General features: G+C 41.0%; 2 protein-coding genes across 2 annotated transcripts; both read left to right on the top strand.

Moving 5' to 3' along the window:
* Positions 1-79: 79 nt before the first annotated feature.
* On the top strand, positions 80-8,676 carry chmp1a (charged multivesicular body protein 1A). Its single transcript, XM_086301953.1, has 7 exons — positions 80-221; positions 1,566-1,585; positions 1,684-1,761; positions 4,292-4,438; positions 4,585-4,713; positions 4,868-5,061; positions 7,199-8,676. The coding sequence occupies exons 1-7, from the start codon at positions 215-217 to the stop codon at positions 7,218-7,220; spliced, it is 597 nt and encodes a 198-aa protein (XP_086158079.1). The 5' UTR covers positions 80-214; the 3' UTR covers positions 7,221-8,676.
* A 7,689-nt stretch (positions 8,677-16,365) lies between these two features.
* On the top strand, positions 16,366-18,846 carry slc10a3 (solute carrier family 10 member 3). The gene has a single exon (XM_086301952.1). The coding sequence runs from the start codon at positions 16,813-16,815 to the stop codon at positions 18,226-18,228; it is 1,416 nt and encodes a 471-aa protein (XP_086158078.1). The 5' UTR covers positions 16,366-16,812; the 3' UTR covers positions 18,229-18,846.
* Positions 18,847-21,704: the final 2,858 nt, after the last annotated feature.

Raw genomic sequence — 21,704 nt, 5'->3', positions numbered from 1 at the left:
ATCTAGTTATGATAATAGGTGGCAGCATTTCACTTGAGGCAAGATGCCACCTTCGAAGAATGGGCGAGGAAGGAGAAGAAGAAGAAGAATTCGAATCACGTGACTACTGTTGAACCAGGAAGATCCACGGTGTTACCAAAACAACTCAGGACTACCTTGTAGAGGCGCTACAAATAACTTCTTAGTCGTCTCCTGGTATCATCTTCACTTGGACATGGATGGTATGTCGTGTGTTAACTTCTGAATTGTCTGTCTGAGTAGCCTTTGGTTCTTTATTTTAGCCAAAGCGACAGACTACGTTAGATAGCTAAAATTAGCGCTTTAGCTTGGGTGTGTGGTTAGCCGGGTTAGCTGTCTGACCTGTTTTTTGTTGGGGGTTTTTCCGTTTATCACATTTGACGTCCACTGAGTTTACGGACTCATTATTAAATGGGCCTTTGGTTTTATTGGGCTGTGCCAGAGTCTTTTCTTAGCAGTGACTTCTACAGTAGGAATGTGATACAGCAGCCAGAATTTGATTGGAACAACTTTGACAGACGGAGACACATTTCATCGTTCTCCCCCGGTCCTGTTAGATACAAGTCATCGCTATAAAAGTTTAAAAAAACAAAAACAAAAGAGCTTCCTCTTGCCTGCTTAAACGCTCAAGATGTGTTTCTTTAACTTATATTTATGCATGTACCTGTTCTTACAGATATAAATATAACTCAGACATTTGGTTCAGTTGGCTTGATTTGGGAAAAAATGAACTTAAAATAAATATATAAATGTATTTCCGGTATCTACAACCGTCCGCTGTTTTCTACATTATCATTGTTGTTAAAGTAGACTTGTTATACTTGATACTTACTATACTTACTATGATTTATTATGTGACATCGGTTAAATAAAACTGCAGGCTGTTCTCGATGACATCATACAGATCCAAAGGTCGGGAAAAAAAAACCTGCCTGAATTTGAGTGTTTAATTAAAGCAATATGAAGCCTGAGCTTTTGGTTCATAGTGTGTAGCTGGACATATACTTACACTTATTTAAAACTTTGATCTTGTTTAATGTGAACTTTTGATAATTTATATAATATATGATAAGCACAATACCTATTGTGGTGCTAAGCCAGAGACAGAAACTGCCCAACGTGATCGTTCTAAATAGCTCACTGAATTCGAGTGCGTACTTTAACACAATGCCAGTTTGTGAAATTTCTTCTCTCTTAGATATTCCACGATCTGCTTGAAGTGGTATTTTTGTAAAATTGGAGTTTAGGAATCACAACCACTCAGTGGCAGACCACATAAATAATGGGTTTGCAGAGGGCTGTGGCCCATTGATGTAAAAGTCGTCAACGCTCTGCTAACTAAATAACTATCTCCAGTGTCCCTCTGGCATTAACATTAGCACATAAACTGTTTTGGGAACTGCATGGTATGGGGTTCAATGGCAAGCAGCTCCTGTAGATGTAATGTGTAGTAAGGTGCCCAGCACGTTTGTCCATATAGTCTATGTGACAGTTTATGTTATATACACTCCAAATGTCTGACTCTGTCTCTCACCATCTCTTCACAGAAACACTCTTTCAGTTAAAGGTATGTTCCAGTGAAAATCTTAAACCTATATCAGACAACAGATAACTTAAAGTGGGATATTTATTAATGTATTCACATTTTTTCTCTGTGGATCACAGTTCACTTCCAAGCAGCTGGAGAGGCTGGCCAAGAAGGCAGAGAAGGATTCTGAAAAAGAGCAGGCAAAGGTCAAGAAGGTAAGCAGGCCAATTAGCTGGGGTGACGTAAGGGCCAAACGGTCCCACAGTACACTGTATACATCTTTCTTGCTCCACACATGTCATCATTCTAATACAGACAAAATGAAATGTCTGTATGTCTGCTCTTTACTTTTATTGGCATCCGTTTACTAGTTCTAAGTCATCATAAGGTGCTTTATTGTATTGTAAAGTAAACCCTGTACAGTATTAGAGGGAGAACCCCAGCAGTCAGATTATTGCCTGTGAGCACCACTTGGTAAGGGTGGTGATGAAGAACTCCCTTTCAATAGCAAGTGACTTCCAGCAGACAACAATGTCAGTGTAAGTGGAAATTTGGATAGCACAGACAAAACAAACAGGAGCCTGTTTTAATGTTAGATTTGAAGTACAATAATCAGAAACACCATCTCTTCGTCATCAGCTCTAAGTTTAGCAGATGTGAGCAATGTAAAACATCCAGTCTGTTATCATCAACATTAAGGGAGCCTATCTGCATTTTTCTGCTTTCTTTTTTTGACATGATATGAGGTAATGCTTGTGACGTAATGCTTTGTGCTTTGTGATCTGTGCAGTTGTGCAGTAGCGTCTGCTAATAAGCTTTGGGTGTGGCTGTGTGTTGTAGTAAATGGAAGATGATGAGTCAGTGAGTAGAAAGACTACTCCATGGAGGAGATTTTTTTTTTAAATTTATTTTAACTGGACATCATTAGCACTTAACAAAAATGCAAATGATCCAGAAAATACTCACCAAGCTCTTTTTAGCAACCTGTGTACAGCGGCCTATTCATGCAGCAAATATCCAGCGACTTTTCATGCAATAAATAAAAATCTTCTGGTAAAGAATCAGCGCTTTAGTTAGTGTTTGCATCAAATGTGTGAGTTAAGAACTATGTGATCACTCACTTTTAGTGTCAGATGAACTGATTTGTGTGTTTCTAAACTCGTTACTCTCCTAGATTTTTACCACAATGTTTGTGAGAACTTACTCAAAATCAATGAATTTAATATCAATTTCTGCACAAGTGAAATCCTCACTAATTACTGAAGACAGAGACCAAGTTATTTGCTGCCATTTCCAGTGGTTCAATTTAAGTGAAACTGCTTTGATTGATGGGTGACCCAGCAAAAGGAACTGTAGTTCGTAGCCTTTTGCTCAGGTGGTAAAACAGCTGGCAGACAGTGATGACAGGGTCCAATAAAAAGTATGAAAGTATAAAAAGCTTTTTTTTTTTTACTGATAATGTGAAGTGAGTTTAACTATAGACCTAAAGACAAGACTCAAGGGGAAAAAAATAAAAAGTAAACATATTGTAGGTTCTTCTGATTATTAGTCAATGTAAATACATGCAGTTAATAAATATAAATACAAATGATATTGAACTGAATAAAATAACATTCAACACTTACTAACTACTACTAACTACCTGACCTAATGAGTACTTTTTACTCCCTAACAACACCCCTAATCTAATAACAATCCAACAAAAAGAAACCTCCGACTCAGTCAAGAAAACTCAGTGAAATTAAACTGAAACTGGAAAAAACAGAAACACAATCTTACAATTCAGTGATCGTGGTGTAGTTATGCTGATCATTTTACCAGTCTGCTGACACGTGGAGTGGCACACATGAACCAGCAGGTGGCAGTACAACACTAGCTCAGCTAGTTTTAGGTATTGGGCAGGTCTGTCCCAATTAGAATGTATGTTTGCCGTAGAGAATACAGAAGTGCTATTCAAACGCATTCTCGAGCAACGGGGTTCTGACATGACAAAGCTTTTATTATCTGAAACGTCAGAAATATTTCACTGTTCAGTCATGACAGGTTTCCCTCCTGCTTTGCTTTGTTGAAAAGCTGACATGCATTTGAAATGAGGAAAGATGGAAGTTTGCTCTTTGATGCTGCTGCTGTTTCCTGTTACCACTGCTGAAAGAAATATGATTATTGCCAACTTCATGCAATCTGTTCTGCTGTAAATTATTTGTGTTTTAAATGAGGTGGATCACGTGTAAGGTTGGGTCACTCTAATCACAACAGAGATGGTTGCTGTTTATTATACATTTCATAATTATACAACCAGGATCACAGTAACATCATAAACATTTGGACTTTTAACAGACATTGGTGTGAATTGAGCACATTCCAAAGAAAAACAAATGCTAATTTATTGAGTTGTTAGTTATGGTGTATGAGGAAGAACACAGGAATACACAGTAAAGATGCAAGGTTATTGCTGATTATGTCTTTGATATTATTGAACCTGCAGCGTCTATGCTGTGCTAACACTGAGCCAAACTTGCAAAGCTAAGTATATTTTTAGTAAACAATTGTTTAGTTACATTTATGGCTGTAATTCCTGTAATTGTTCTAGTTCATTTGTCGCTTGTATGTGGAGTGTCTACAGTAAAATTTACCTAGTGATGTTCTGTGTATCAGTCCTAGGATGTATCCACCCTGTCTGTGCACATAAACAAAGGATTATTCTGAAGCTGAAAAGTGTTAACAGCATCTTTGTCTCATCAACAGGCTTTGCAACAGAAAAATGTGGAATGTGCCAGAGTTTACGCGGAGAATGCCATCAGGAAAAAGAACGAAGGCCTTAACTGGCTGCGCATGGCGTCTCGAGTCGATGCCGTGGCCTCTAAAGTCCAGACCGCTGTTACCATGAAAGGCGTAAGTTAGTGTTCAGTCAGCTCAACAGTTTGAATCAAAGACATATTTTTCTATGTTGAAATGAAAGATTCTAAATCAACTATTTTCATATCACAAAGTGTGTATGAGACGTATGTTACAAATGCCTTTTCTTTACTTTCCAACAGGTGACCAAAAGCATGGGTCAGGTCACCAAGGCGCTGGACAAAGCTCTGAACTCCATGGATCTCCAGAAGGTCTCTGCAGTCATGGATAAGTTTGAAAGCCAAGTCCAGAACCTCGATGTCCACACCTCAGTGAGTGCCTTCACTCTTTGTTTGTAGAGCACTTTTTCATGCTTTTTAAAATTCCACAGTAGCGCTAGAGGATGTAATAAGTCAAACCCAGCTTTGCACTCTCTGACCTCACATTCCCTTTGTTCTCTCCTCAACTCTTTTTTTTGTGCACCAGGTCATGGAGGATTCCATGAGCTCAGCAATGACGCTGACCACGCCTCAGGAGCAGGTGGATGACCTGATCCACCAAATAGCAGAACAGAACGGCCTGGAGGTGATGGACCAGCTCAACCAGCTGCCTGCCGGGGCTACCTCAGTGGGCGCAGAGAGCTCACGGAGCCAGGATAAGGAGGACCAGCTGTCTCGACGGTAGGAACCAGATTCTATAAGTTAAACATGTCCCCAGTAGCTATGGCTCTATGTACAAACCTCAAACAATTATCTGTTTAAATACCAAAAAACACCACAGCAATGACTGCTTATTAAATGTAAACAACACACACGGTGCAAATATCTTTTTGCAGTATTTCCTCTGCACTGTGATAGCACCATTTTAGCTCTTTTTATATTCTGTGACAAAATGGTGTCAGTCATCTGCAGACAGGTAGCTGGCCTGCCAGTTTCTCCTAACCCATGCATCCTCCCATTAACCCACACACCTGATGCGTCTGGAACAAATCGTAGCATTATACAACAAATTAGAACCATATTTGTGCAGGAGCTGGGTATGGAGCTGTGCAACACCTGTTTGAGTCTGGCGTAAATTAAAAAAAGACATTACATGTGTCTTATTTCAGCCCCTGCAGCTGTGTTATAACTTCTGATAAGAAGAAACTTCAAAGTGTCCTCCGCGTTTCCCTTACTCACTGAATCCTCCCCCTCCTCACCTGGTTTTCATACTCTGGCAAAAACTTAATAAGTTACACACAATCCTGCGCTTCTGTGTTTACAACAGAGATCAGGAAATCAGATTACTCCACAAGTCCCTGCCCCCACACTGAACACTGCTGTTGCGGTTGCAAAGTCATGAGGGAACAAGAAAGGCACAGTATGTTCAGTTCAGATATGACTCATCAGAATAATCAAATCAGCTTTTGAAAGAAAATGGAATTCTGCTTTAAAGCTTCCAAGTGTAGAAAATTGTTGTCTCCTTGTTTTTAGTACTAGTTAGTTACTTAGTCATTACTGTAGGTCTGCAGATGGGCGATAATGTGGGCTGAAAAGTAAAAAAACAAGCAGATTTTTCTATTAAATGAACCAAAAGTGACCAGTAGTTGAACAGAGCAAGCAATTCAACATCGCTTCAACCTTTTAGATTGCATCTTTTTCTTTTTGTATAGGAGTTAACTGTATCTCCCAGCCCAGTAAACGCTGCATAAAATAATTTGTTGACTTGAGTTTAAATGATTTCTCTGCGTGCTGTTGTGGCAGTCCTTGTATCTGACATCAAGTTATTCCGAGACAGCATGATTAGGACACAACAGGAATAGTTTCACACACCAGCCAGGCATTAAGTAGGTGTTATAAACATATAAAGGTGTTGCTGTCGTCCTGTGAGCGACAGGTTTCTGGCAGGAAAACGTGCAGCCAGGATGAAACACTGTTTGTGCATCTTGTTAGTGAGAGTTGATTTAATGTTTGATTGTGGTATCATCCAAGTAATTGTTTCTGGAAAAAAAATTAAGTCTTTTACAAGTGCTAACGCTCATTTTATCAGCTTTAACACAACGTTAGGTTTGATTTTCTAAGAAAAAATCATAAATTTCCAGAATTTAAGGTCAATTTTAAAGAAAATGTTTTCTGATGTTAGAAAACTTTGTCACACCACTTCATAAACAAGGAACCGCACACGAACATAACAATGAGAAGATGAAACTGTAATAATAAAAACACAATCTTTATCATTTCTTTACAAGTGTGTAACTTCTCATGTTTTATTCCTGGTCAATATTTATTTTGTATGCAACCATTATTTTAACCACTTATCCAGTTCTGCATTGCCCACCAGCCCATCACATTGCACGCACAGCCATTCACTTTAATATTCAGGATCCTGTGACCTGAACATCATCATCTTCACACAGAGAGACCTCAACTGACGGGTCAATTCACACCCAGAACCTTCCTCCATGCTGTACTGTGCAAATCATAAAAGCACACCTGGCGGTGGTTACACGAGTTACTGCAGGCACCTGTTGGACGCAGCTAATTGTTTCACTCTCTGTTTGTTCACAGCAGAAGTCTCAGAACTTTCTGACTGGATATGATAAAAAGTATGCTGGGAAACGTTTGCCAAGCAGAAATGATATTTAAAGGTGTTACGGTGAAATAATGAGTGACCTGCAATGCACAATGAAAATAATTGTGCATTCCAGCATTACTTATAGTATATCTGTAGGTTTTTCCCTGTCAATGGTGCGAGCGCTGAAACACTGACAGGGAAACATGTTTTTAAGGCTTCTATATGTTACAAAGACCTTTAACTTTCCTCATATTTTTCTTCCAGGTTGGCGGCTCTACGGAACTAAAAGCTGCTGCAGGAGAGGCGACGGGGCTGCGTGGAAACAGACAACTTCAAAGATGGCGGCAACGAGAGCTGTGTGTGTTTCTATTGAACTGTTCCTACTGGGAGGACTTAATGAGCCTATTGATTTACCAACCTTCCCCCGTCTGCTCTATAAATAAGTACACACAAACACACAGCAGAAGAAGCAGCACCTGAGAAGGCACGGGCGTCTCTCTCTGGCTCACCTTCCCTTTTCGATCCATCTTCCTCTGTTATTCCCCGCTGGAATCTCATTTTACCTTCACCCTTCTTCCTTCCCCTTTTCATCCCCTTTGTCGAATCACGGGCTTTCAGGTTGAAGATTTATAAAAAAAACAAAAACACCTTTTACAAAATGATGAGTTTTAAAGAGTAGTTATATTGATTATATGGGGGTTGGGTGGGGGTCAGAAAGGGTTTAAATTCTTTGGAAGTGATAGGAAAGGAAATATCAGTTGACAATAGACTTTGGAAACACTACCCCACTGAACTCCTTCCTTTGTCAGATTTTCCAATCTTCATTTGTGTAACACTGCAAACAACAAAGGACAATCTTTGTTTCAGGGTGATATTTTCCTATTTTATTTTTATTCAGGATTTATTTTGGATTGTTTCTCATGCCTGTATTCAGACTTTTTTTGCTTTGAACGCCTTATTTGGAATGCAGATGCTTGCATAGGTGCTTCTCCGCCAGTGCCTGATGGACAGTCTGTTGTTTAGAAGGCGAGAGAGGAATTTTCCGTTGCTCTTCCTGCCAGCAGAGCCTGAGATTCTTTTGTCCTGTTCCAGCCAACTTCTACGCTGTCTGTGAACAGCAGGGCCTCAGGTTTACATTTATTATCTACGTCTCTGTAGCCAGATCTCTTTTGTGGTTTTTAAGGCTGAGCTTTTGATTTTTAGTGGCATTGAGATATTTTCGTACGCTTCTGTATTTCAAAATAACACGATCGTCCCCCATCTGTCTCCGTTCCACCCTGAATGGTTTCAGGAGAGTAGTCACATCAGATGTGCAGGCATGTGATGAACTCCTAATTTGCCTTGCAAACCACACATTTGCTTTTTGGTTACGCAGGAAATGAACTGGAGGAGGGTTTAGATTAGGAGCCGTTTTAAAATAAAATGTACAACAGCGTCAGAATGTGTTAACAAGATATCAGGAGACTGCTTCCCATTTTTTGTTTTGAACGCTCGTAGCTCAGCGTTGACTTGTTGAGGGCTTTGGCTTGTTTTGGTGTTTCCTTCTTTGAGTGTAGACATCACGCGGGCGAACTGGAAGAAGCAAGACCTCCACCTATAACAGAGAAGCTTCACCCTCGGTATAATGTTTTCAGTTTCTTCTCCATTTTAACAGGAGGGTTTATTTATACTCTGGTTCCTCATACTCTGCAGCACTTTTGTTTTGTATATTTATCTTGTGAAAATAAAGTCATACCCTATTACGCCGACCCATGCTTGTTGTTTGTGGTTTGTGGTGATGCGTTAGCATGAAGGTCAGAGGTTTCTTTCCACTGCACAAACTTTACTCATCTGCCTGCTTATCGAGGGACATACTTTGAACCTCAAAGTTGATTGTGAAAATGTTTATCATTCTGTGTCAGCGCACCAAACTGCAAAATTGGGAACTGTAGTGATGAGGGCATGACGTCAGCATTACTCAAGTCTTCTCTTCCAAACGCAGCCACTGATAAAGGTTTGCTGCGTGCCGACGTGTAAAAACCAACAGTGAAACGGCAGCTATGTCCCTCTTTTATGTGGTGTCTGCGGTTTAAAAAAATAAAGAAGATATGTTTTCATATATTTATTTTTAACTTAAAGAAAATTATTCCAAAATCATGAGCATGCCTAGTCTGTAATGAAGCAAAAATACTGAATTTCTAGTGAGATGTGTGAAAACCTTTTCACAAGGCACTGAGGATTTAAGGAGCTTGGAAAGAAAAGCGACTGGACTTGTTTAAGTTTCTGGAGGACGTTTCACCTGTCATCTGAGAAGCTTTTTAAGTTCTAGGATCAAATTGATCAAATACAATCCTAGGTATTTAAACACAAGTGGGAGTTGTCCCGTTTGAGGGTTGTTGACCTATTATTGATCGTGAGCCAAGGTGTGAAAAGGGGTGTTGGTCATTAGCAGCAGAGGTTTCGTGTGAAACCATTGTGAGATTTTGCCTCACCCTGTGACCTATAAAGCTCAACTGAGGCAAGTTGTGAGTGGGCGTTAAGGCCTCTGGGAAGGGATCTTAAAACGGGATTATAGATGGCAGACCGTTTATGTTGTAAGCCCCGCCCTCTGTTCAAAGATGGTCGTTCACAATGTACATAGATGGCTTCTTTCATTCCTCTTTCAAACATTTGTCTTCTTGGTCCAAAATGTGAGCATTGGCATCCTTGAAAGAGTGACCTTTGACCTTTAGGTGCAGATGTACAGCTGTTGTTGGCTCTGCAGTACACTGGGATGTTGTGCTTGGTGAAGAATCACCTGAGTTTCTCTGATAAACCTACATAAAGGATGACAGTGTTGTTTTGTTTGAATTCAATTCAATTTTATTTATATAGCACCAAATCACAACAAAAGTCGCCTCAAGGCGCTTCATAGGTACAGAGAAAAACCCAACAATCATATGACCCCCTATGAGCAAGCACTTTGGTGACAGTGGGAAGGAAAAACTCCCTTTTAACAGGAAGAAACCTCTGGCAGAACCAGGCTCAGGAAGGGGCGGGGCCATCTGCTGTGACCGGTTGGGGTGAGAGAAGGAAAACAGGATAAAGACATGCTGTGGAAGAGAGACAGAGGTTAATAACAGATATGATTAAATGCAGAGAGGTCTATTAACACATTATGATTCTCCCTGGTTGGTGTCTGATCTTCTGTACAGTGATGAAAGCCCAGTTAGGATAACTACGTGTTTTAAGAGCTTTCTTTACATGTGCGTGTTCCTTTTCTTTCTCTTTCGGGAACACTTTCTTCCCGGTCAAACAGTAGGTACTGGGCTGTGTGTGTGGGCTCCTGATAAACTTCAGTGTTGAGGTTTCATTCTCCTCACTGCACACAGCACAGTCCAGAAATTTCAAACTATTACCTTTTGTATCCTCCCTGGTTAAAGTTTCTACTTCTTGGGTTTGGATTTTGACCCAGGTGTCATTCATGTATCTGTGACAGTAGCTGGGTGCTGTCACTTTGAAAGATTCAAGAGCCTTACTTTCCATTTCCTCCATGTAAAGGTTGGCTACAATATGCAACACCGGGAGGCCCGTGGCACATACATGTTTTTGTCTGTATAAGACCCTTAAAATATATGGTGTTAAGGCAGAGGTCCGACAGTGTGCAAATGGGATCGGGAGTAAAGCTGGTTCTGTTTTCCAAGCAGCTGTTTTGCTGTAGTCGTTTTCTGACAGTCTCCACTGCTTTTCTTTGCAAACTCCTGAGATTACCATGACCTGGATGACTGAGAACCTACACAGTCACACTGAGGCTTTCTTCTTTTGAAGTCGCCATTCATGATGTTCAAAGATGCACTCGAGTGGGATCTCAGTCCTCGATTTGATGTATCCATTTTTCTTGTATCCCACCTCTGCCCTCACGGTTTCCTTTGATACCATTGGCTTTATGCACCAGCTGTCCTGCAACATACTGGCTGCTTTTTCCCAGTTGTTTCTGTCTTTACTTGATTTTCACTTTACTTTAAAAAGTAATTGGTTAGCTTTAGATACCCAAAACTGCTTGGATTTGTTTAGGCAATACAAACAACTTGATTAGTTTTAGGTATTAAAAAGTACTTTTAGGCACTACAAAATACTACAACTATTAAATTAGGTTCAAATAACATGTATGATTATCTAGAGACTGGTGGTGGATCACCTTACCCCGTTGTCCTCTACTTGATAACCATCAAGTAACCTTGCACAGAGAAAAATGATGAGTTTGAAAGGACAGTGTGTGTGCAGCCTAACCACCAAAGGACACCTTAGAAAAGCCAGATTGAAACTTATTAGCCAAAGGACACGTCTACTTCTTTGGATGAAAATCTGATAGCTCACCTCCACCTGACCTCTATGGGTTCTGAATATACAGTGCAGGAGGTGACTCTCTTAGTTCATAACGGTGGGGAGGTACTTAGAATGTCCACCGAAGTTAAAAGGAGAGAAAACTGGGACTAAAACATCACAGAGGAAGGTGACTTCATTCTCTGCTAAGGATGCATTACCCCTCCGTAATAACAGCAAATGGTTACTTGCTGCTAGGAAAATGAATAATGGCTGCATTTCACTTAGACAAAGTGCTGGTATTTTACATACAGAGAAAACCTCTTTCTATCACTATTGCAGGAAACCTCATGTTAAAGTTCATTTTTGTTGTACCTCTCTTCCTGCCGTAGGTCAAAATACTGAATGTAACTTGTACTTCATGCTCAGCATCCAATCATTTCTTCGCACTTTACATGCTTTTTGCATTGAGGTTACCTTAGGAGAACTGTTCTGCTAGCATAAGAACAAGTTCGTGATGTTAATGGGACAGACAGCTTCAGATGTTGATAAACCCACTGACACAAAAGCGTTATTGTTAAAGAGATGAAGTAACAGAGCAGCGCAGTAAAACATCACCTGTAACGGATATGATAACATGTAAATGATATCAGGCTGTAAATTCTGCAGCAACCTCAACACTCGAAGATGCTGTTTTAACTGGGTTAAATGAGAGTTTATAGTCAGACAGCCTTACCCAGGCATTTACCAACCAGAGGTTATCAAATCTGGGCAATGTGAAATCCAATCAAGTACATCTACATGAAGTGCTCTGAGAGTACCTTAAGGATGGGTTCAGTCAAACAGTTGGAGTGTAAAGCACTGTACACTTTGTACTGTACACTCTGTACACTGAGCTACAACGATGGAAAGACAATTACAATTATCTGGTGACAATAAAACAATGTAAAGCCAGTAAATAGAGGACAGGCATGTAGGCACTGCAAGTCAAACTGCATGCCATAGTGTTGGTTGGTGTTTGTGTGTGTTTGTCACAGAAGAAGAATGTACTGTGTTATTATAATACCAATAGCCCAAGCAAGACAAATACAGGCTCAATGTTATAAGAATGTATAAAATTATTATTATATACCTTAAATATAAGAGGAAACAGTAAAACCTTAAACCTAAAATGAACATCCACATTTTTCCAGATGATTTTTTTTAATGTCCTGATATGTAAAGGAAAGAGAGTGTACTTTATGCTTTATACTTTTATACAGTTACCTTGATGTCCAATATTTAGGCCTCTGTGCATTAAAGGCTTGAAAAGCAAAATTAAAGTGCTGTAACTTCTGCTGGCAGTACGTTGCTCGTAGTAGGATTACTGTTGTGTTGCCTGGTGCAAATTTGGCATTTCAGGACAATGCTTTTCGATTAGTCATCATGGCTGCTTGTGATCTAATTTGCAGCACAAGGCAGATCACGACAGTGGCTTTATGAATATTCATACACTGTGCAAATACAGGCGTCTGTGCTCTCTGGGTAAACCGATGAAACCACATCAGGAACAGAAAATGCAATTTCCCTCTGAAGAGTAAAGATGGGTGGCGTTTTTCAATTCCTCTTCCTTTATTTCCTCCTACTCTCCCTGGCTGTCTCCTTTTCTGTGTTTGTGAAATAAAGTAATGAGGTAAGTGATCATACCATGGATAAATAATTCGACAGCTCGGGGGAGCGGCACAAATGCCAGGCAGGAAATGTGCGTGCCTGGCAGCTCTACAACAAACTGGCTGTCACTCCATGAAATGTCAAAGTGTAAGCCACGGTGATCACCCCAGCAGGTTGTCTGGGCGTACGCCGCGTGTTCTGCTGAGGACTCCCCCGCCTTTTCTTTTTTTGGAAGCCTTGACTTAGCCGTGGTGACAGAAGGAGGACGCACAGCTCATGAAAACACAATAGATGATGAGCAAGCCCTCCCAGAAGTGACTTGACCACAGTGAGAGAGATGAGCCTGTGGTGAGAGAGATGAGCCTGCGGTGACATTGCTCACCTTCCACAGGGAAGCAAAACTGGAGGTTATGAATTGAAAATGGCTTTTAAATATGTGAGTGAGTCCCAGCAGAAGCCGGTTACTATAAAAAGACATGCGGGCAGGGTTATGTCGACAGCAGGGATTTCCTCTTTCATGCCAGAGTCCTGCAATGTGCGCCCGTGTCAGGTTTCTGCCGTATGTGTAGGACAAATAAGCACTAACCTGTTTGACAGCAGGTTTGAATGAGCATAATTGATCACTGTCACAATATACTCCTGGAATAAAAGGTGAGGAGGCAGCCTTGAATGAAACTCTGGGTGAAAGTTTAGAATAGAAGAATCGCCCTTTATTGTTAGTTTGGATTAGACCCAAGCCGATCAAAGGTTTACAGTAAACTAAGAGCATTACAGGGGAGTGGGGCACTTCAGCATGACTCCCTTGTTATGAAAAAAATGAGAGAGGCGTTGACGTGTGAAATGTCACTGTTTTGGTCAGTTTTTTTTCTTCCAGCAAACCTCATGGTGAACTGGGCAGCAACTAAACCTTCTGCTCGAATGGCAAACAACAGAATGTATTCCACTTTTCAACAATTTTTTAATTTTAGTGCATTAAAGTATGCAAAAGCATTGTCCCATCTCAACACAGGGGGGATTGTGACACGGACCTCAGCAGCACAGACTTCCTACGCCAGGAACCATAATTCAAAGAGAGATAGCAGATTTTCTTCATTATTTGTATCTGCCGTTTGTATCTTTTTAATACATTTTGTGCATATTTGCAATCAAATTAAATGCCTTTAGTAGTCTTTTTGTATCTCTTTCTTTAATGTTTTGTATGTCATTTTGCATCCCTTTGTGGTTGTTTATTATAATTCCGCTGTTTTTGACCAGTTTTGGTAATTTTATAATTGTTTAGCAAATTTATCTAGTTATTTTGTGCCTATTTAGTCATTTTGCATCCCTTTGTAGTCCTTTTTTGTATCCATTTTCATTTTGTATTGCTTTGAAGCTGTTTTATGTGTCATGGATATTTTTGGGAGTGTTTTGTCTTTTCTTTGTAGACATTTTGCACCTCATGAGTTGCTTTGTGTCTCTTTGTTTCTTTTTCATGCATTTGTAGATACGTCGCATCTATTTTTTTTGTCACTTTGCTGCACTCTGTTTTTCAACTCTTTGTAGTCCTTTTTTGCCACAAGCCAATTACTTAAAATGCAGAATGGGAGAAGTTTCTTCTTAATAATCGAATCGATTTTAAATTTCTTATTGTTGACTTATAAAATCCTAAATAATATGGCCCCCGATTACTTAGCGGATCTCCTCTGTCTGTGTAGCCCTAAGAGAGCTCTAAGATCATCGGATCAACTGCTCGGCTGAAGACCAGAGGAGACCGTGCCTTTGCCACTGCCGCACCCAAATTATGGAATAATCTTCCTCTTGACATTCGCGCATCAGATTCTATCCAATCTTTTAAATCACGTTTAAAAACGTTCTTGTTTAATCTGGCATTTAAGGCTAATTAGTGTGGTTTTTATCTGGCTCTGCATTTATATTATGTAATTATTTTATATCTGTAATTTAGATTTTATATTCAGATTTTATCTGTATCATGGTTTTACTGGAAAGCACTTTGGTGTACTTAGGTCTTTAAATGTGCTATACAAATAAATTTGATATGATATGACGATAATAAAAGAAGCTTGTACTAAAATTCATTATATTTACTACCTTGATTGCTGAAAAGCATGATTGAGTTCAATAAATGCATCAATAATGTGTGAATTAAATAATATAGTATATTTGTATGATTGCTTCCATCATAAGTTGTTAATATTAATACCTGGATTTCAAGATGTTTTCTTAATTTGATTTGACTGGAGGATCCGGTTGCCTGAATACAGATACCAGCAGGTCAGCTGTTTTGGTCTGAATGCCTCCTTTGCTTGTGTTTAGTGGGTAATCCCTGGCTGCCCCTCCTGTGGATACAAATCACGATGTTCTCTTTCCCATGTGACCGCCCCTGTTTGTCTGAGCAGGGAGAGCTGAAGCCGAAGACCGCTCTGATTGGCTTAATGAAGGACTGCGCTAAGGTAAACACACTCACCCAAACACTAACAGGAAGTGCTGGGATTTTTCTTTACAAAATAAATGCATGTGTTAAATGGGCCGATTACTACAGCAACACCTATTACAAACAACAATTCAATTCAGTTTTCAATTCAGTTTTATTTATATAGCGCAAAATCACAACAACAGTCACCTCAAGGTGCTTTATATTATAACACACCTGTGAACTGGCAGAATTTGGTGAGTATGTTTTATGTTGTTGTGTTATCATTGTTAATTATTCATTTTTCATTTTTTAAGTTGCTGATTAACTAATATTTTCAGATGACAAAGAATTTTAAACATGTAACATAAAGCAATTTAACAGGCACACAAAATTCTGTTTTTCAGTAGGAAAATTTCTCAGCAAGTCTTTCACCCAAAATCAAACTGCTCAACCTGAGCTGTGCCACTGATGTACTGTACTCATTTCTAACCCTATCCATCCTGGTCGCTCCTAATGGAAATCTTATCATTTTTATCTGTTCGTCCCACCATACATCATAGCAGGTTTGACCGTCATCTCGTAAACCTTCCTTTTCACTCTTGCTGCCATCCTTCTGTCACAAATCCCCCCTGATACTTGTCTCCACCTGCCTACACTTTCTTCTTCACGTCTCGTGTGGACTGTGCACTGCTTTGGATGGTTGATACTCAACTATGTTCACTGCCTCTGCTCCTTGCAGCTTCACTGCTACACACCTGTATTCTGTCTTGCATTCATCTACCTCCATTTCTCCTGGCTCTCTTCCACCTGCTCCCTACTCCCACTATGAAGAACAATGTCATCTGCGAACATCATAGTCAGCAGAAATGTCTGCCTGGCCTCCTCTGTCAGTCTGTCGTTAACATTATAAACAAAAAGGGGGTCAGAACAGATCCCTAATACACCCCAACTTAAACAGTAGTGTGTTTATTAGATATAATTCAGATGGATTTTAATTCCAAATTTTTTGCTTTATGTTTACTAAGGGTGAAAGTGAAGTTTTCTTTTTTAGCTTTTATTTTGACATCCCTTGCCCGGAAGTACACCCTGTTCGTGCACGTTCGCTTCACCAAAACATCATCGAGCAGCAAACAAACGGCTGCGAAGCTACGATGTTTTCTGTTTTCACCAACCGGAGAGACAAAAAGGACGGAAGAAAACGGTGCGGGTGTGCCTCAGCGTGACCGACATCTTAGCAGCGAGTAGCCAAAAGGAGACCTGTGCGAGTGTTTTCTTCCCGGGGCTGCCGCCGGAGAGCTGTGCCTCGACAAGGCTGGGCGGGGTGATGTTTAGGTTCCGGTATAAAGGCAGCGACAAAATGGGAACCAGACGAGATGTGAAGCCGGCAGCCCGCGCTGTGCTCTTATCTCGGAGACTAGAATGAGAAGTTGGTCGCCCGGGTGTGAAAGGGCGGCGGTATAACCGTCTGGGGAGGCCACTGGCGGGGGAGAAGCGTGTCGCTGCCGCGTCCCTCCGCCCCTCATCCGCCAGTACCATGAGGACGATCTTTACATTCTGCTGTCTTTTCCTTATTACCGGCGGATCGGACCGGGCGTGGGCCACCGGAAACCTCACTGTCGATGGCAGCAACAGGACCAACGCGACGGCCGACAGCAGCAGCAGGTATATCACAATCGGGGACGGGTCATTGCAGGAGTTCGAGTTCCCTGAATACACCAACGGCGTGATTGTAATCTCCAGCCGATACCGGAGCGCCGCGGCCGCCAGGACCGGCCGCCAGAGCTTAAAGCAGACTGTGAGAGTTCACTCCTTGGAACCAGAGGTGCTCTCGATAATCAACGTGACGGACGGCGGCCACGGAGGACAGGCTCAGAGCTACATCATCAACATCCGCTCTGGGCTGCCGGGCAGGGCTCAGCTGCAGATCCAGCTGCTGGACCTGGACCAGGGCTCGGTGCCGGTTCTGATTGAGGAGAGGACAGATTACTGCATCAAAGTGGAGCCCAGTGAGGATGACCCGGCCACCCGGCTCATCCAGTCGGGTGGTCTGTCCCATTTCTCTGAGAACCCCGTTCTTTTTGCCTTGCTGCCCCTCATCTTTGTCAACAAGTGTGCCTTTGGGTGCAAGGTGGAGGTGGAGGTGCTGCGGGGCCTGCTGAAGAGCCCCATGCCGTTGCTCCTAGGCGCACTGGGTCAGTTCCTGGTGATGCCTTTATATGCCTACTGTGTGTCCCAGTTGGCCTCACTGCCCAAGGCACTCGCTCTGGGGTTGGTCATCACCTGTTCTGCCCCAGGTGGAGGGGGAGGATACCTGTACAGCCTGCTGCTCGGAGGCGACGTCACCCTAGCCATCTCCATGACGCTGGTCTCCACAGTGGTGGCGGCGGCAGCCATGCCTTTGTCGTCAGCCCTGTACGGTTGGCTTCTGGGTGTCCATGCTGCCCTGCACGTGCCCTTTGTGAAGATCTTGGGCACCTTGCTGTTCATCGCTATCCCCATCTCACTGGGCATGCTGGTGAAGCTGCGGCTGCCTGCCCTCACTCGCGTCCTGCTGGCGCTCATCCAACCCTTCAGCTTCGTGCTCATTGTGGGCGGCATCTTCATGGCCTACCAAATGGGAGCGTCCATCCTGGCTAACGTCCAGCCCCAAATCGTGGTCGTTGGGATTACGGTGCCTTTGCTGGGCCTGGTGGTCGGGGCTGTCCTGGCCAAGCTGGCGGGCCTTTCTCCGCCACAGAGGAAGACGGTCAGCATCGAGGTGGGCGTCCAGAACAGCCTGCTGGCTCTCGCGGTCATGCAGCTGTCTTTCCGGCGACTGGAGGCAGACTTTGCATCGCAGGCGCCCTTCATCGTGGCCCTCAGCAGCACCTCGGAGATGCTGCTCATCGTGCTGGGATACGTCACCCAGCGGAGGCTGTGCGGCTCGGCCGTCCCCAGGAGCGACGCCTGATTGTAGCTGCAGTTTTGCTCTTAACGTTTTTTGAAGAATGAACCGTTTGAATCCTGTGGAAAGCTGGTGTCCCTCTGTCTCAGCCTCAAGACGCCCAACAATCACCAACCCAACATCACTGTTGTTGTACACAGGACAGTGAATGGACTTTTTATGGGACTTTTGTTGTCGTTTTGGTATTTTTTTCATGAAAACCAAAGGCCTTTTACCCCTTTTTGTGTTTATTTTCCAGTACGTACTTTTTCAGATAAGATTATACTGTGAGGTAAATGTAAATATTCTTAAGAAGACAAATCCCTATTAAAAGAAAAGATATTTTTCTACCAGATTACTTTTTTTTTTTTTTTTTTTTTTTTTTTTTTTTGTGATCAAAAAGCAAAGACTGATATTTGTATCATGTTTACAAGCGGTCCATGTGTCTTAGCCTGTGGAGGGGGACGTTTTGTGGGGTGGGGTTAAAGTGGAAACTTTTGTGACTCAAACAGGAACATGGTGAAATTATTTTGAAAGTATTTGCCTCTGATTGTGTGTCCGGGATCTTTAAATCCATGTACTTGAATATTTGCAAGGAGAAATTCAGAAAAAGTCAATAAAAAAAAAATTCTTGTTAAAGCAGAACTTGGCTTGTTGAGTGTGTGTGTATGCATGCATGTGAGCATGTGCCAGAGAAAACCTACCAAACAGGTCAGTGCCCTACTGAGGCCCAACAGGCTGTTTGTTGAAGTTAACGGCAGCCAGGCTGCTTTCACACAGTCACGACCTTTATAAATGTTTGGTTTCGCTTTGACGTGAAGATGGTGAAACTGACTGTTGAGTGTTTTAATACTGAAACTTTCGTTTTTGCCTCTTTCAAATTGTGTAATCAACCACACAGTTAGTGAGGGGCTTTCTTTGGGCTAAGCCATTCATATGTAATTAGGACAAAGTGTGGTACATCGATGTGCTTAGAGGAAGCAAATATATTTGAAACCACTGAACAGTTCACCAGATGGCTCCAGTAGCACCTTGGTGTTAGTGCACCAGGATTTCACAGGCACTGTAACTCACCTTCAAGCACATATGAGTGATATTCTTCATATAAGTGCAACTGTGACAGTAAGATTTTTACTTTTGCAAACAGTGTTTACTTATATTCAGTTTGATTGCTACAGTGGGGTCAACAGGGTTTAGTTTGACTTGCTTTTAGTGTTAAGACAATTTAATCATCTACTATAATAAGAGATTGATCAAATCGAGGAATCGGTGACCGTGTTACATTATCTAAAAACATCAAGTTTTAAGTTTATGAGGTCCCAGCTGTGCCAAAATTCACATTCACTCCATGTCGACTGCATAAGCGACCAAACATTTGTCTGTATTTCACCTTTGATGAAACGGCTTCGACAAATATACCGTCGTGCTGTGATTTTGGTTTCCTAAAAAAGTATTTGTGTGTGTCAATCCATCATGTTACACTTCCTCTAATTTCCCCGTGTTGTTTGTCCAGTGAAGTTCCACATAGCCAGGCTTTCTTTGTCACAGCTGAAGCGAACCGAAGCTGAAAAGACGACACGCGTTTGCCACGTCTGTACATAATTTTGACACAATTGCAACATCATATAAAAAGCTTTAGTGTTTACCCTACGGGTGGCTGTCTCTGAAAAACGTGCTGCTGGGAGGTTTTCCAAATGATTGTTGTGTTTTTTTAGTGCTTGAAGCATAACACGCCTCACTTGGGCTGATGATAAAAGTGTAAAAAAAGGAAACAAAACCAGTTTTCTGAACTGTCGTAGTGTTACAGGTGAGCTTGGATTTTTTTGTGTGTGACTTCCCGAAACCTCAAAAAACTCACTCCGGCTGACTGAAGTATTGAATGCAAGCTTGAAATTCAAAGTTTGCACAGCACCACAGAAACTCCCCTTCCTGCAGCTCTTTTGCAAAACATGCAAGTTTAGATGTGCATTTCCTGTTTACAGCACCAGGCTTTTATGTGCCTTCATTAGGAAACTCTCTGGGAGTGATTTGTGGTGGAAAAACAAAGGCCTGGCCTGCTGCAGATTTCAGAGAGCTCTCAGGAGGGAGGTGCAGCTGTAAAACTGCCAGACCTCTGCTTCAACTTGCAGAGGAGCACGAGGCCAAGAGATCCACGTTTCTTACAGAACAACCACCAAAAGAAGAAGAAGAGAAACATGGGATGTCTGAGTCACGACTGCTTTTTTCTTCCCTCTAATATTAAAACATGTGTCGTTTAGCCAGCAGAGGCCAAATGTGACCCAGATAAGTGTAAATGCAATAATGCGGTCAATGAAAATGAACCTTTGTCACAATATAAGCCTCTTTGACTGTTACGCATTCAGAGAATGGAGAGGGGGGTTTGCCTTTAACTGATTTGTAAACATTCATAAATTCTTTTTTAAAAGTAATATTTGTTTTGAAAAATATTAAATTAAAAGTATATAAGGAAATAATAATTATTAATATAATTAAATATTTAATGTGTTTTTATTTATTTTTATTATTTAATTGATTTATATTTTTACTTTTGTATTGCTTTTGAGTAACATCAATAAAACTTTTACCACTACTACGACTAATAATAATACGTAGGAGAAGAATTAGTTTTTTAAAAATAGGCTACCTGATTAATAATAGTAAATTTTATTTCTGTAGAACAATTAGCAAAAATTGCTGCATGTATAGTAGCACAAGGATAATTTCATTTTATTAAAATTAATAAATTAAATCTCATTTCAAGAACAGTTTAATTTAATTATTACTGAACTGAATAATAATTCATACCTTATAATTAATTAATATAATTTGTCAGCTCTAAAGGACTCATTATCTTAACTGTAGTTGCGTGCACAACTGCATTTTGAGACAAAAAGCAAATACTAAATACGTAATAGAACTGCAAATAAATCTAGTAAAAAGTAAAGTATTGTTTCCTGAAATGTTTTAGTGTAAAGGTGTTATAGTACTGGATTACTTCAGTAAAGTACAAGTATGCCAAAAAGTGTTAATTTACTTCTCACTTAGCTTAACATGTGAGCCAAAAAGCAAAACCGGGAAAAAATACAATGTAAGTACATTAAAATGCAGGTAATCCTGACACGGGAACACACAGCGTCATGTTACTAAGATGATAACAAAACCAAGTGGATCAGGTCAACAGATTTATTTACAAATAGAGTGATTTCAGCAGTTTACCAAGTTTGTATATGTAACACTTTTACTCTGATGCAGGCAGGTAAATATACAAAAGTACTGGCAGTAAGTAAGTGCAGGTTAAAGCAACAAATGTTTTTCCAAGAGCATGAAGTTACCACAAACAGGTGAAATAAACTGACAAAAGTGAAGAAGAAAAAACACGTTTCTGCACTGCAGGAGAGCTGGAATGATGTTAGACAGGTATTTAACGAGATCACAGGTGCAGCAGGTGACCACACCTCCACAGTATTCAGAGAGAGATAGCATCAAATATGTATGTCACAATC

Source organism: Aulonocara sp. 'chitande type north' Nkhata Bay, linkage group LG7, assembly GCF_057382095.1.
Source record: "Aulonocara sp. 'chitande type north' Nkhata Bay isolate Kocher_YH1m ecotype deep benthic linkage group LG7, A_spYH_male_GT1.1, whole genome shotgun sequence".
NCBI classification, from domain to species: Eukaryota; Metazoa; Chordata; class Actinopteri; order Cichliformes; family Cichlidae; genus Aulonocara; species Aulonocara sp. 'chitande type north' Nkhata Bay.
The sequence above is the reverse complement of the archived record's forward strand: the minus strand, read 5'-3'. Positions and strand labels throughout refer to the sequence as shown.

Coding starts and splice junctions, on each gene's coding strand:
- chmp1a (XM_086301953.1), top strand. Junction 1,762..4,291: donor AGCAGGCAAAGGTCAAGAAG/GTAAGCAGGCCA, acceptor TCTCATCAACAG/GCTTTGCAACAGAAAAATGT. Junction 4,714..4,867: donor ACCTCGATGTCCACACCTCA/GTGAGTGCCTTC, acceptor TTTGTGCACCAG/GTCATGGAGGATTCCATGAG.
- slc10a3 (XM_086301952.1), top strand. CDS start 16,813: ATGAGGACGATCTTTACATTCTGCTGTCTTTTCCTTATTACCGGCGGA.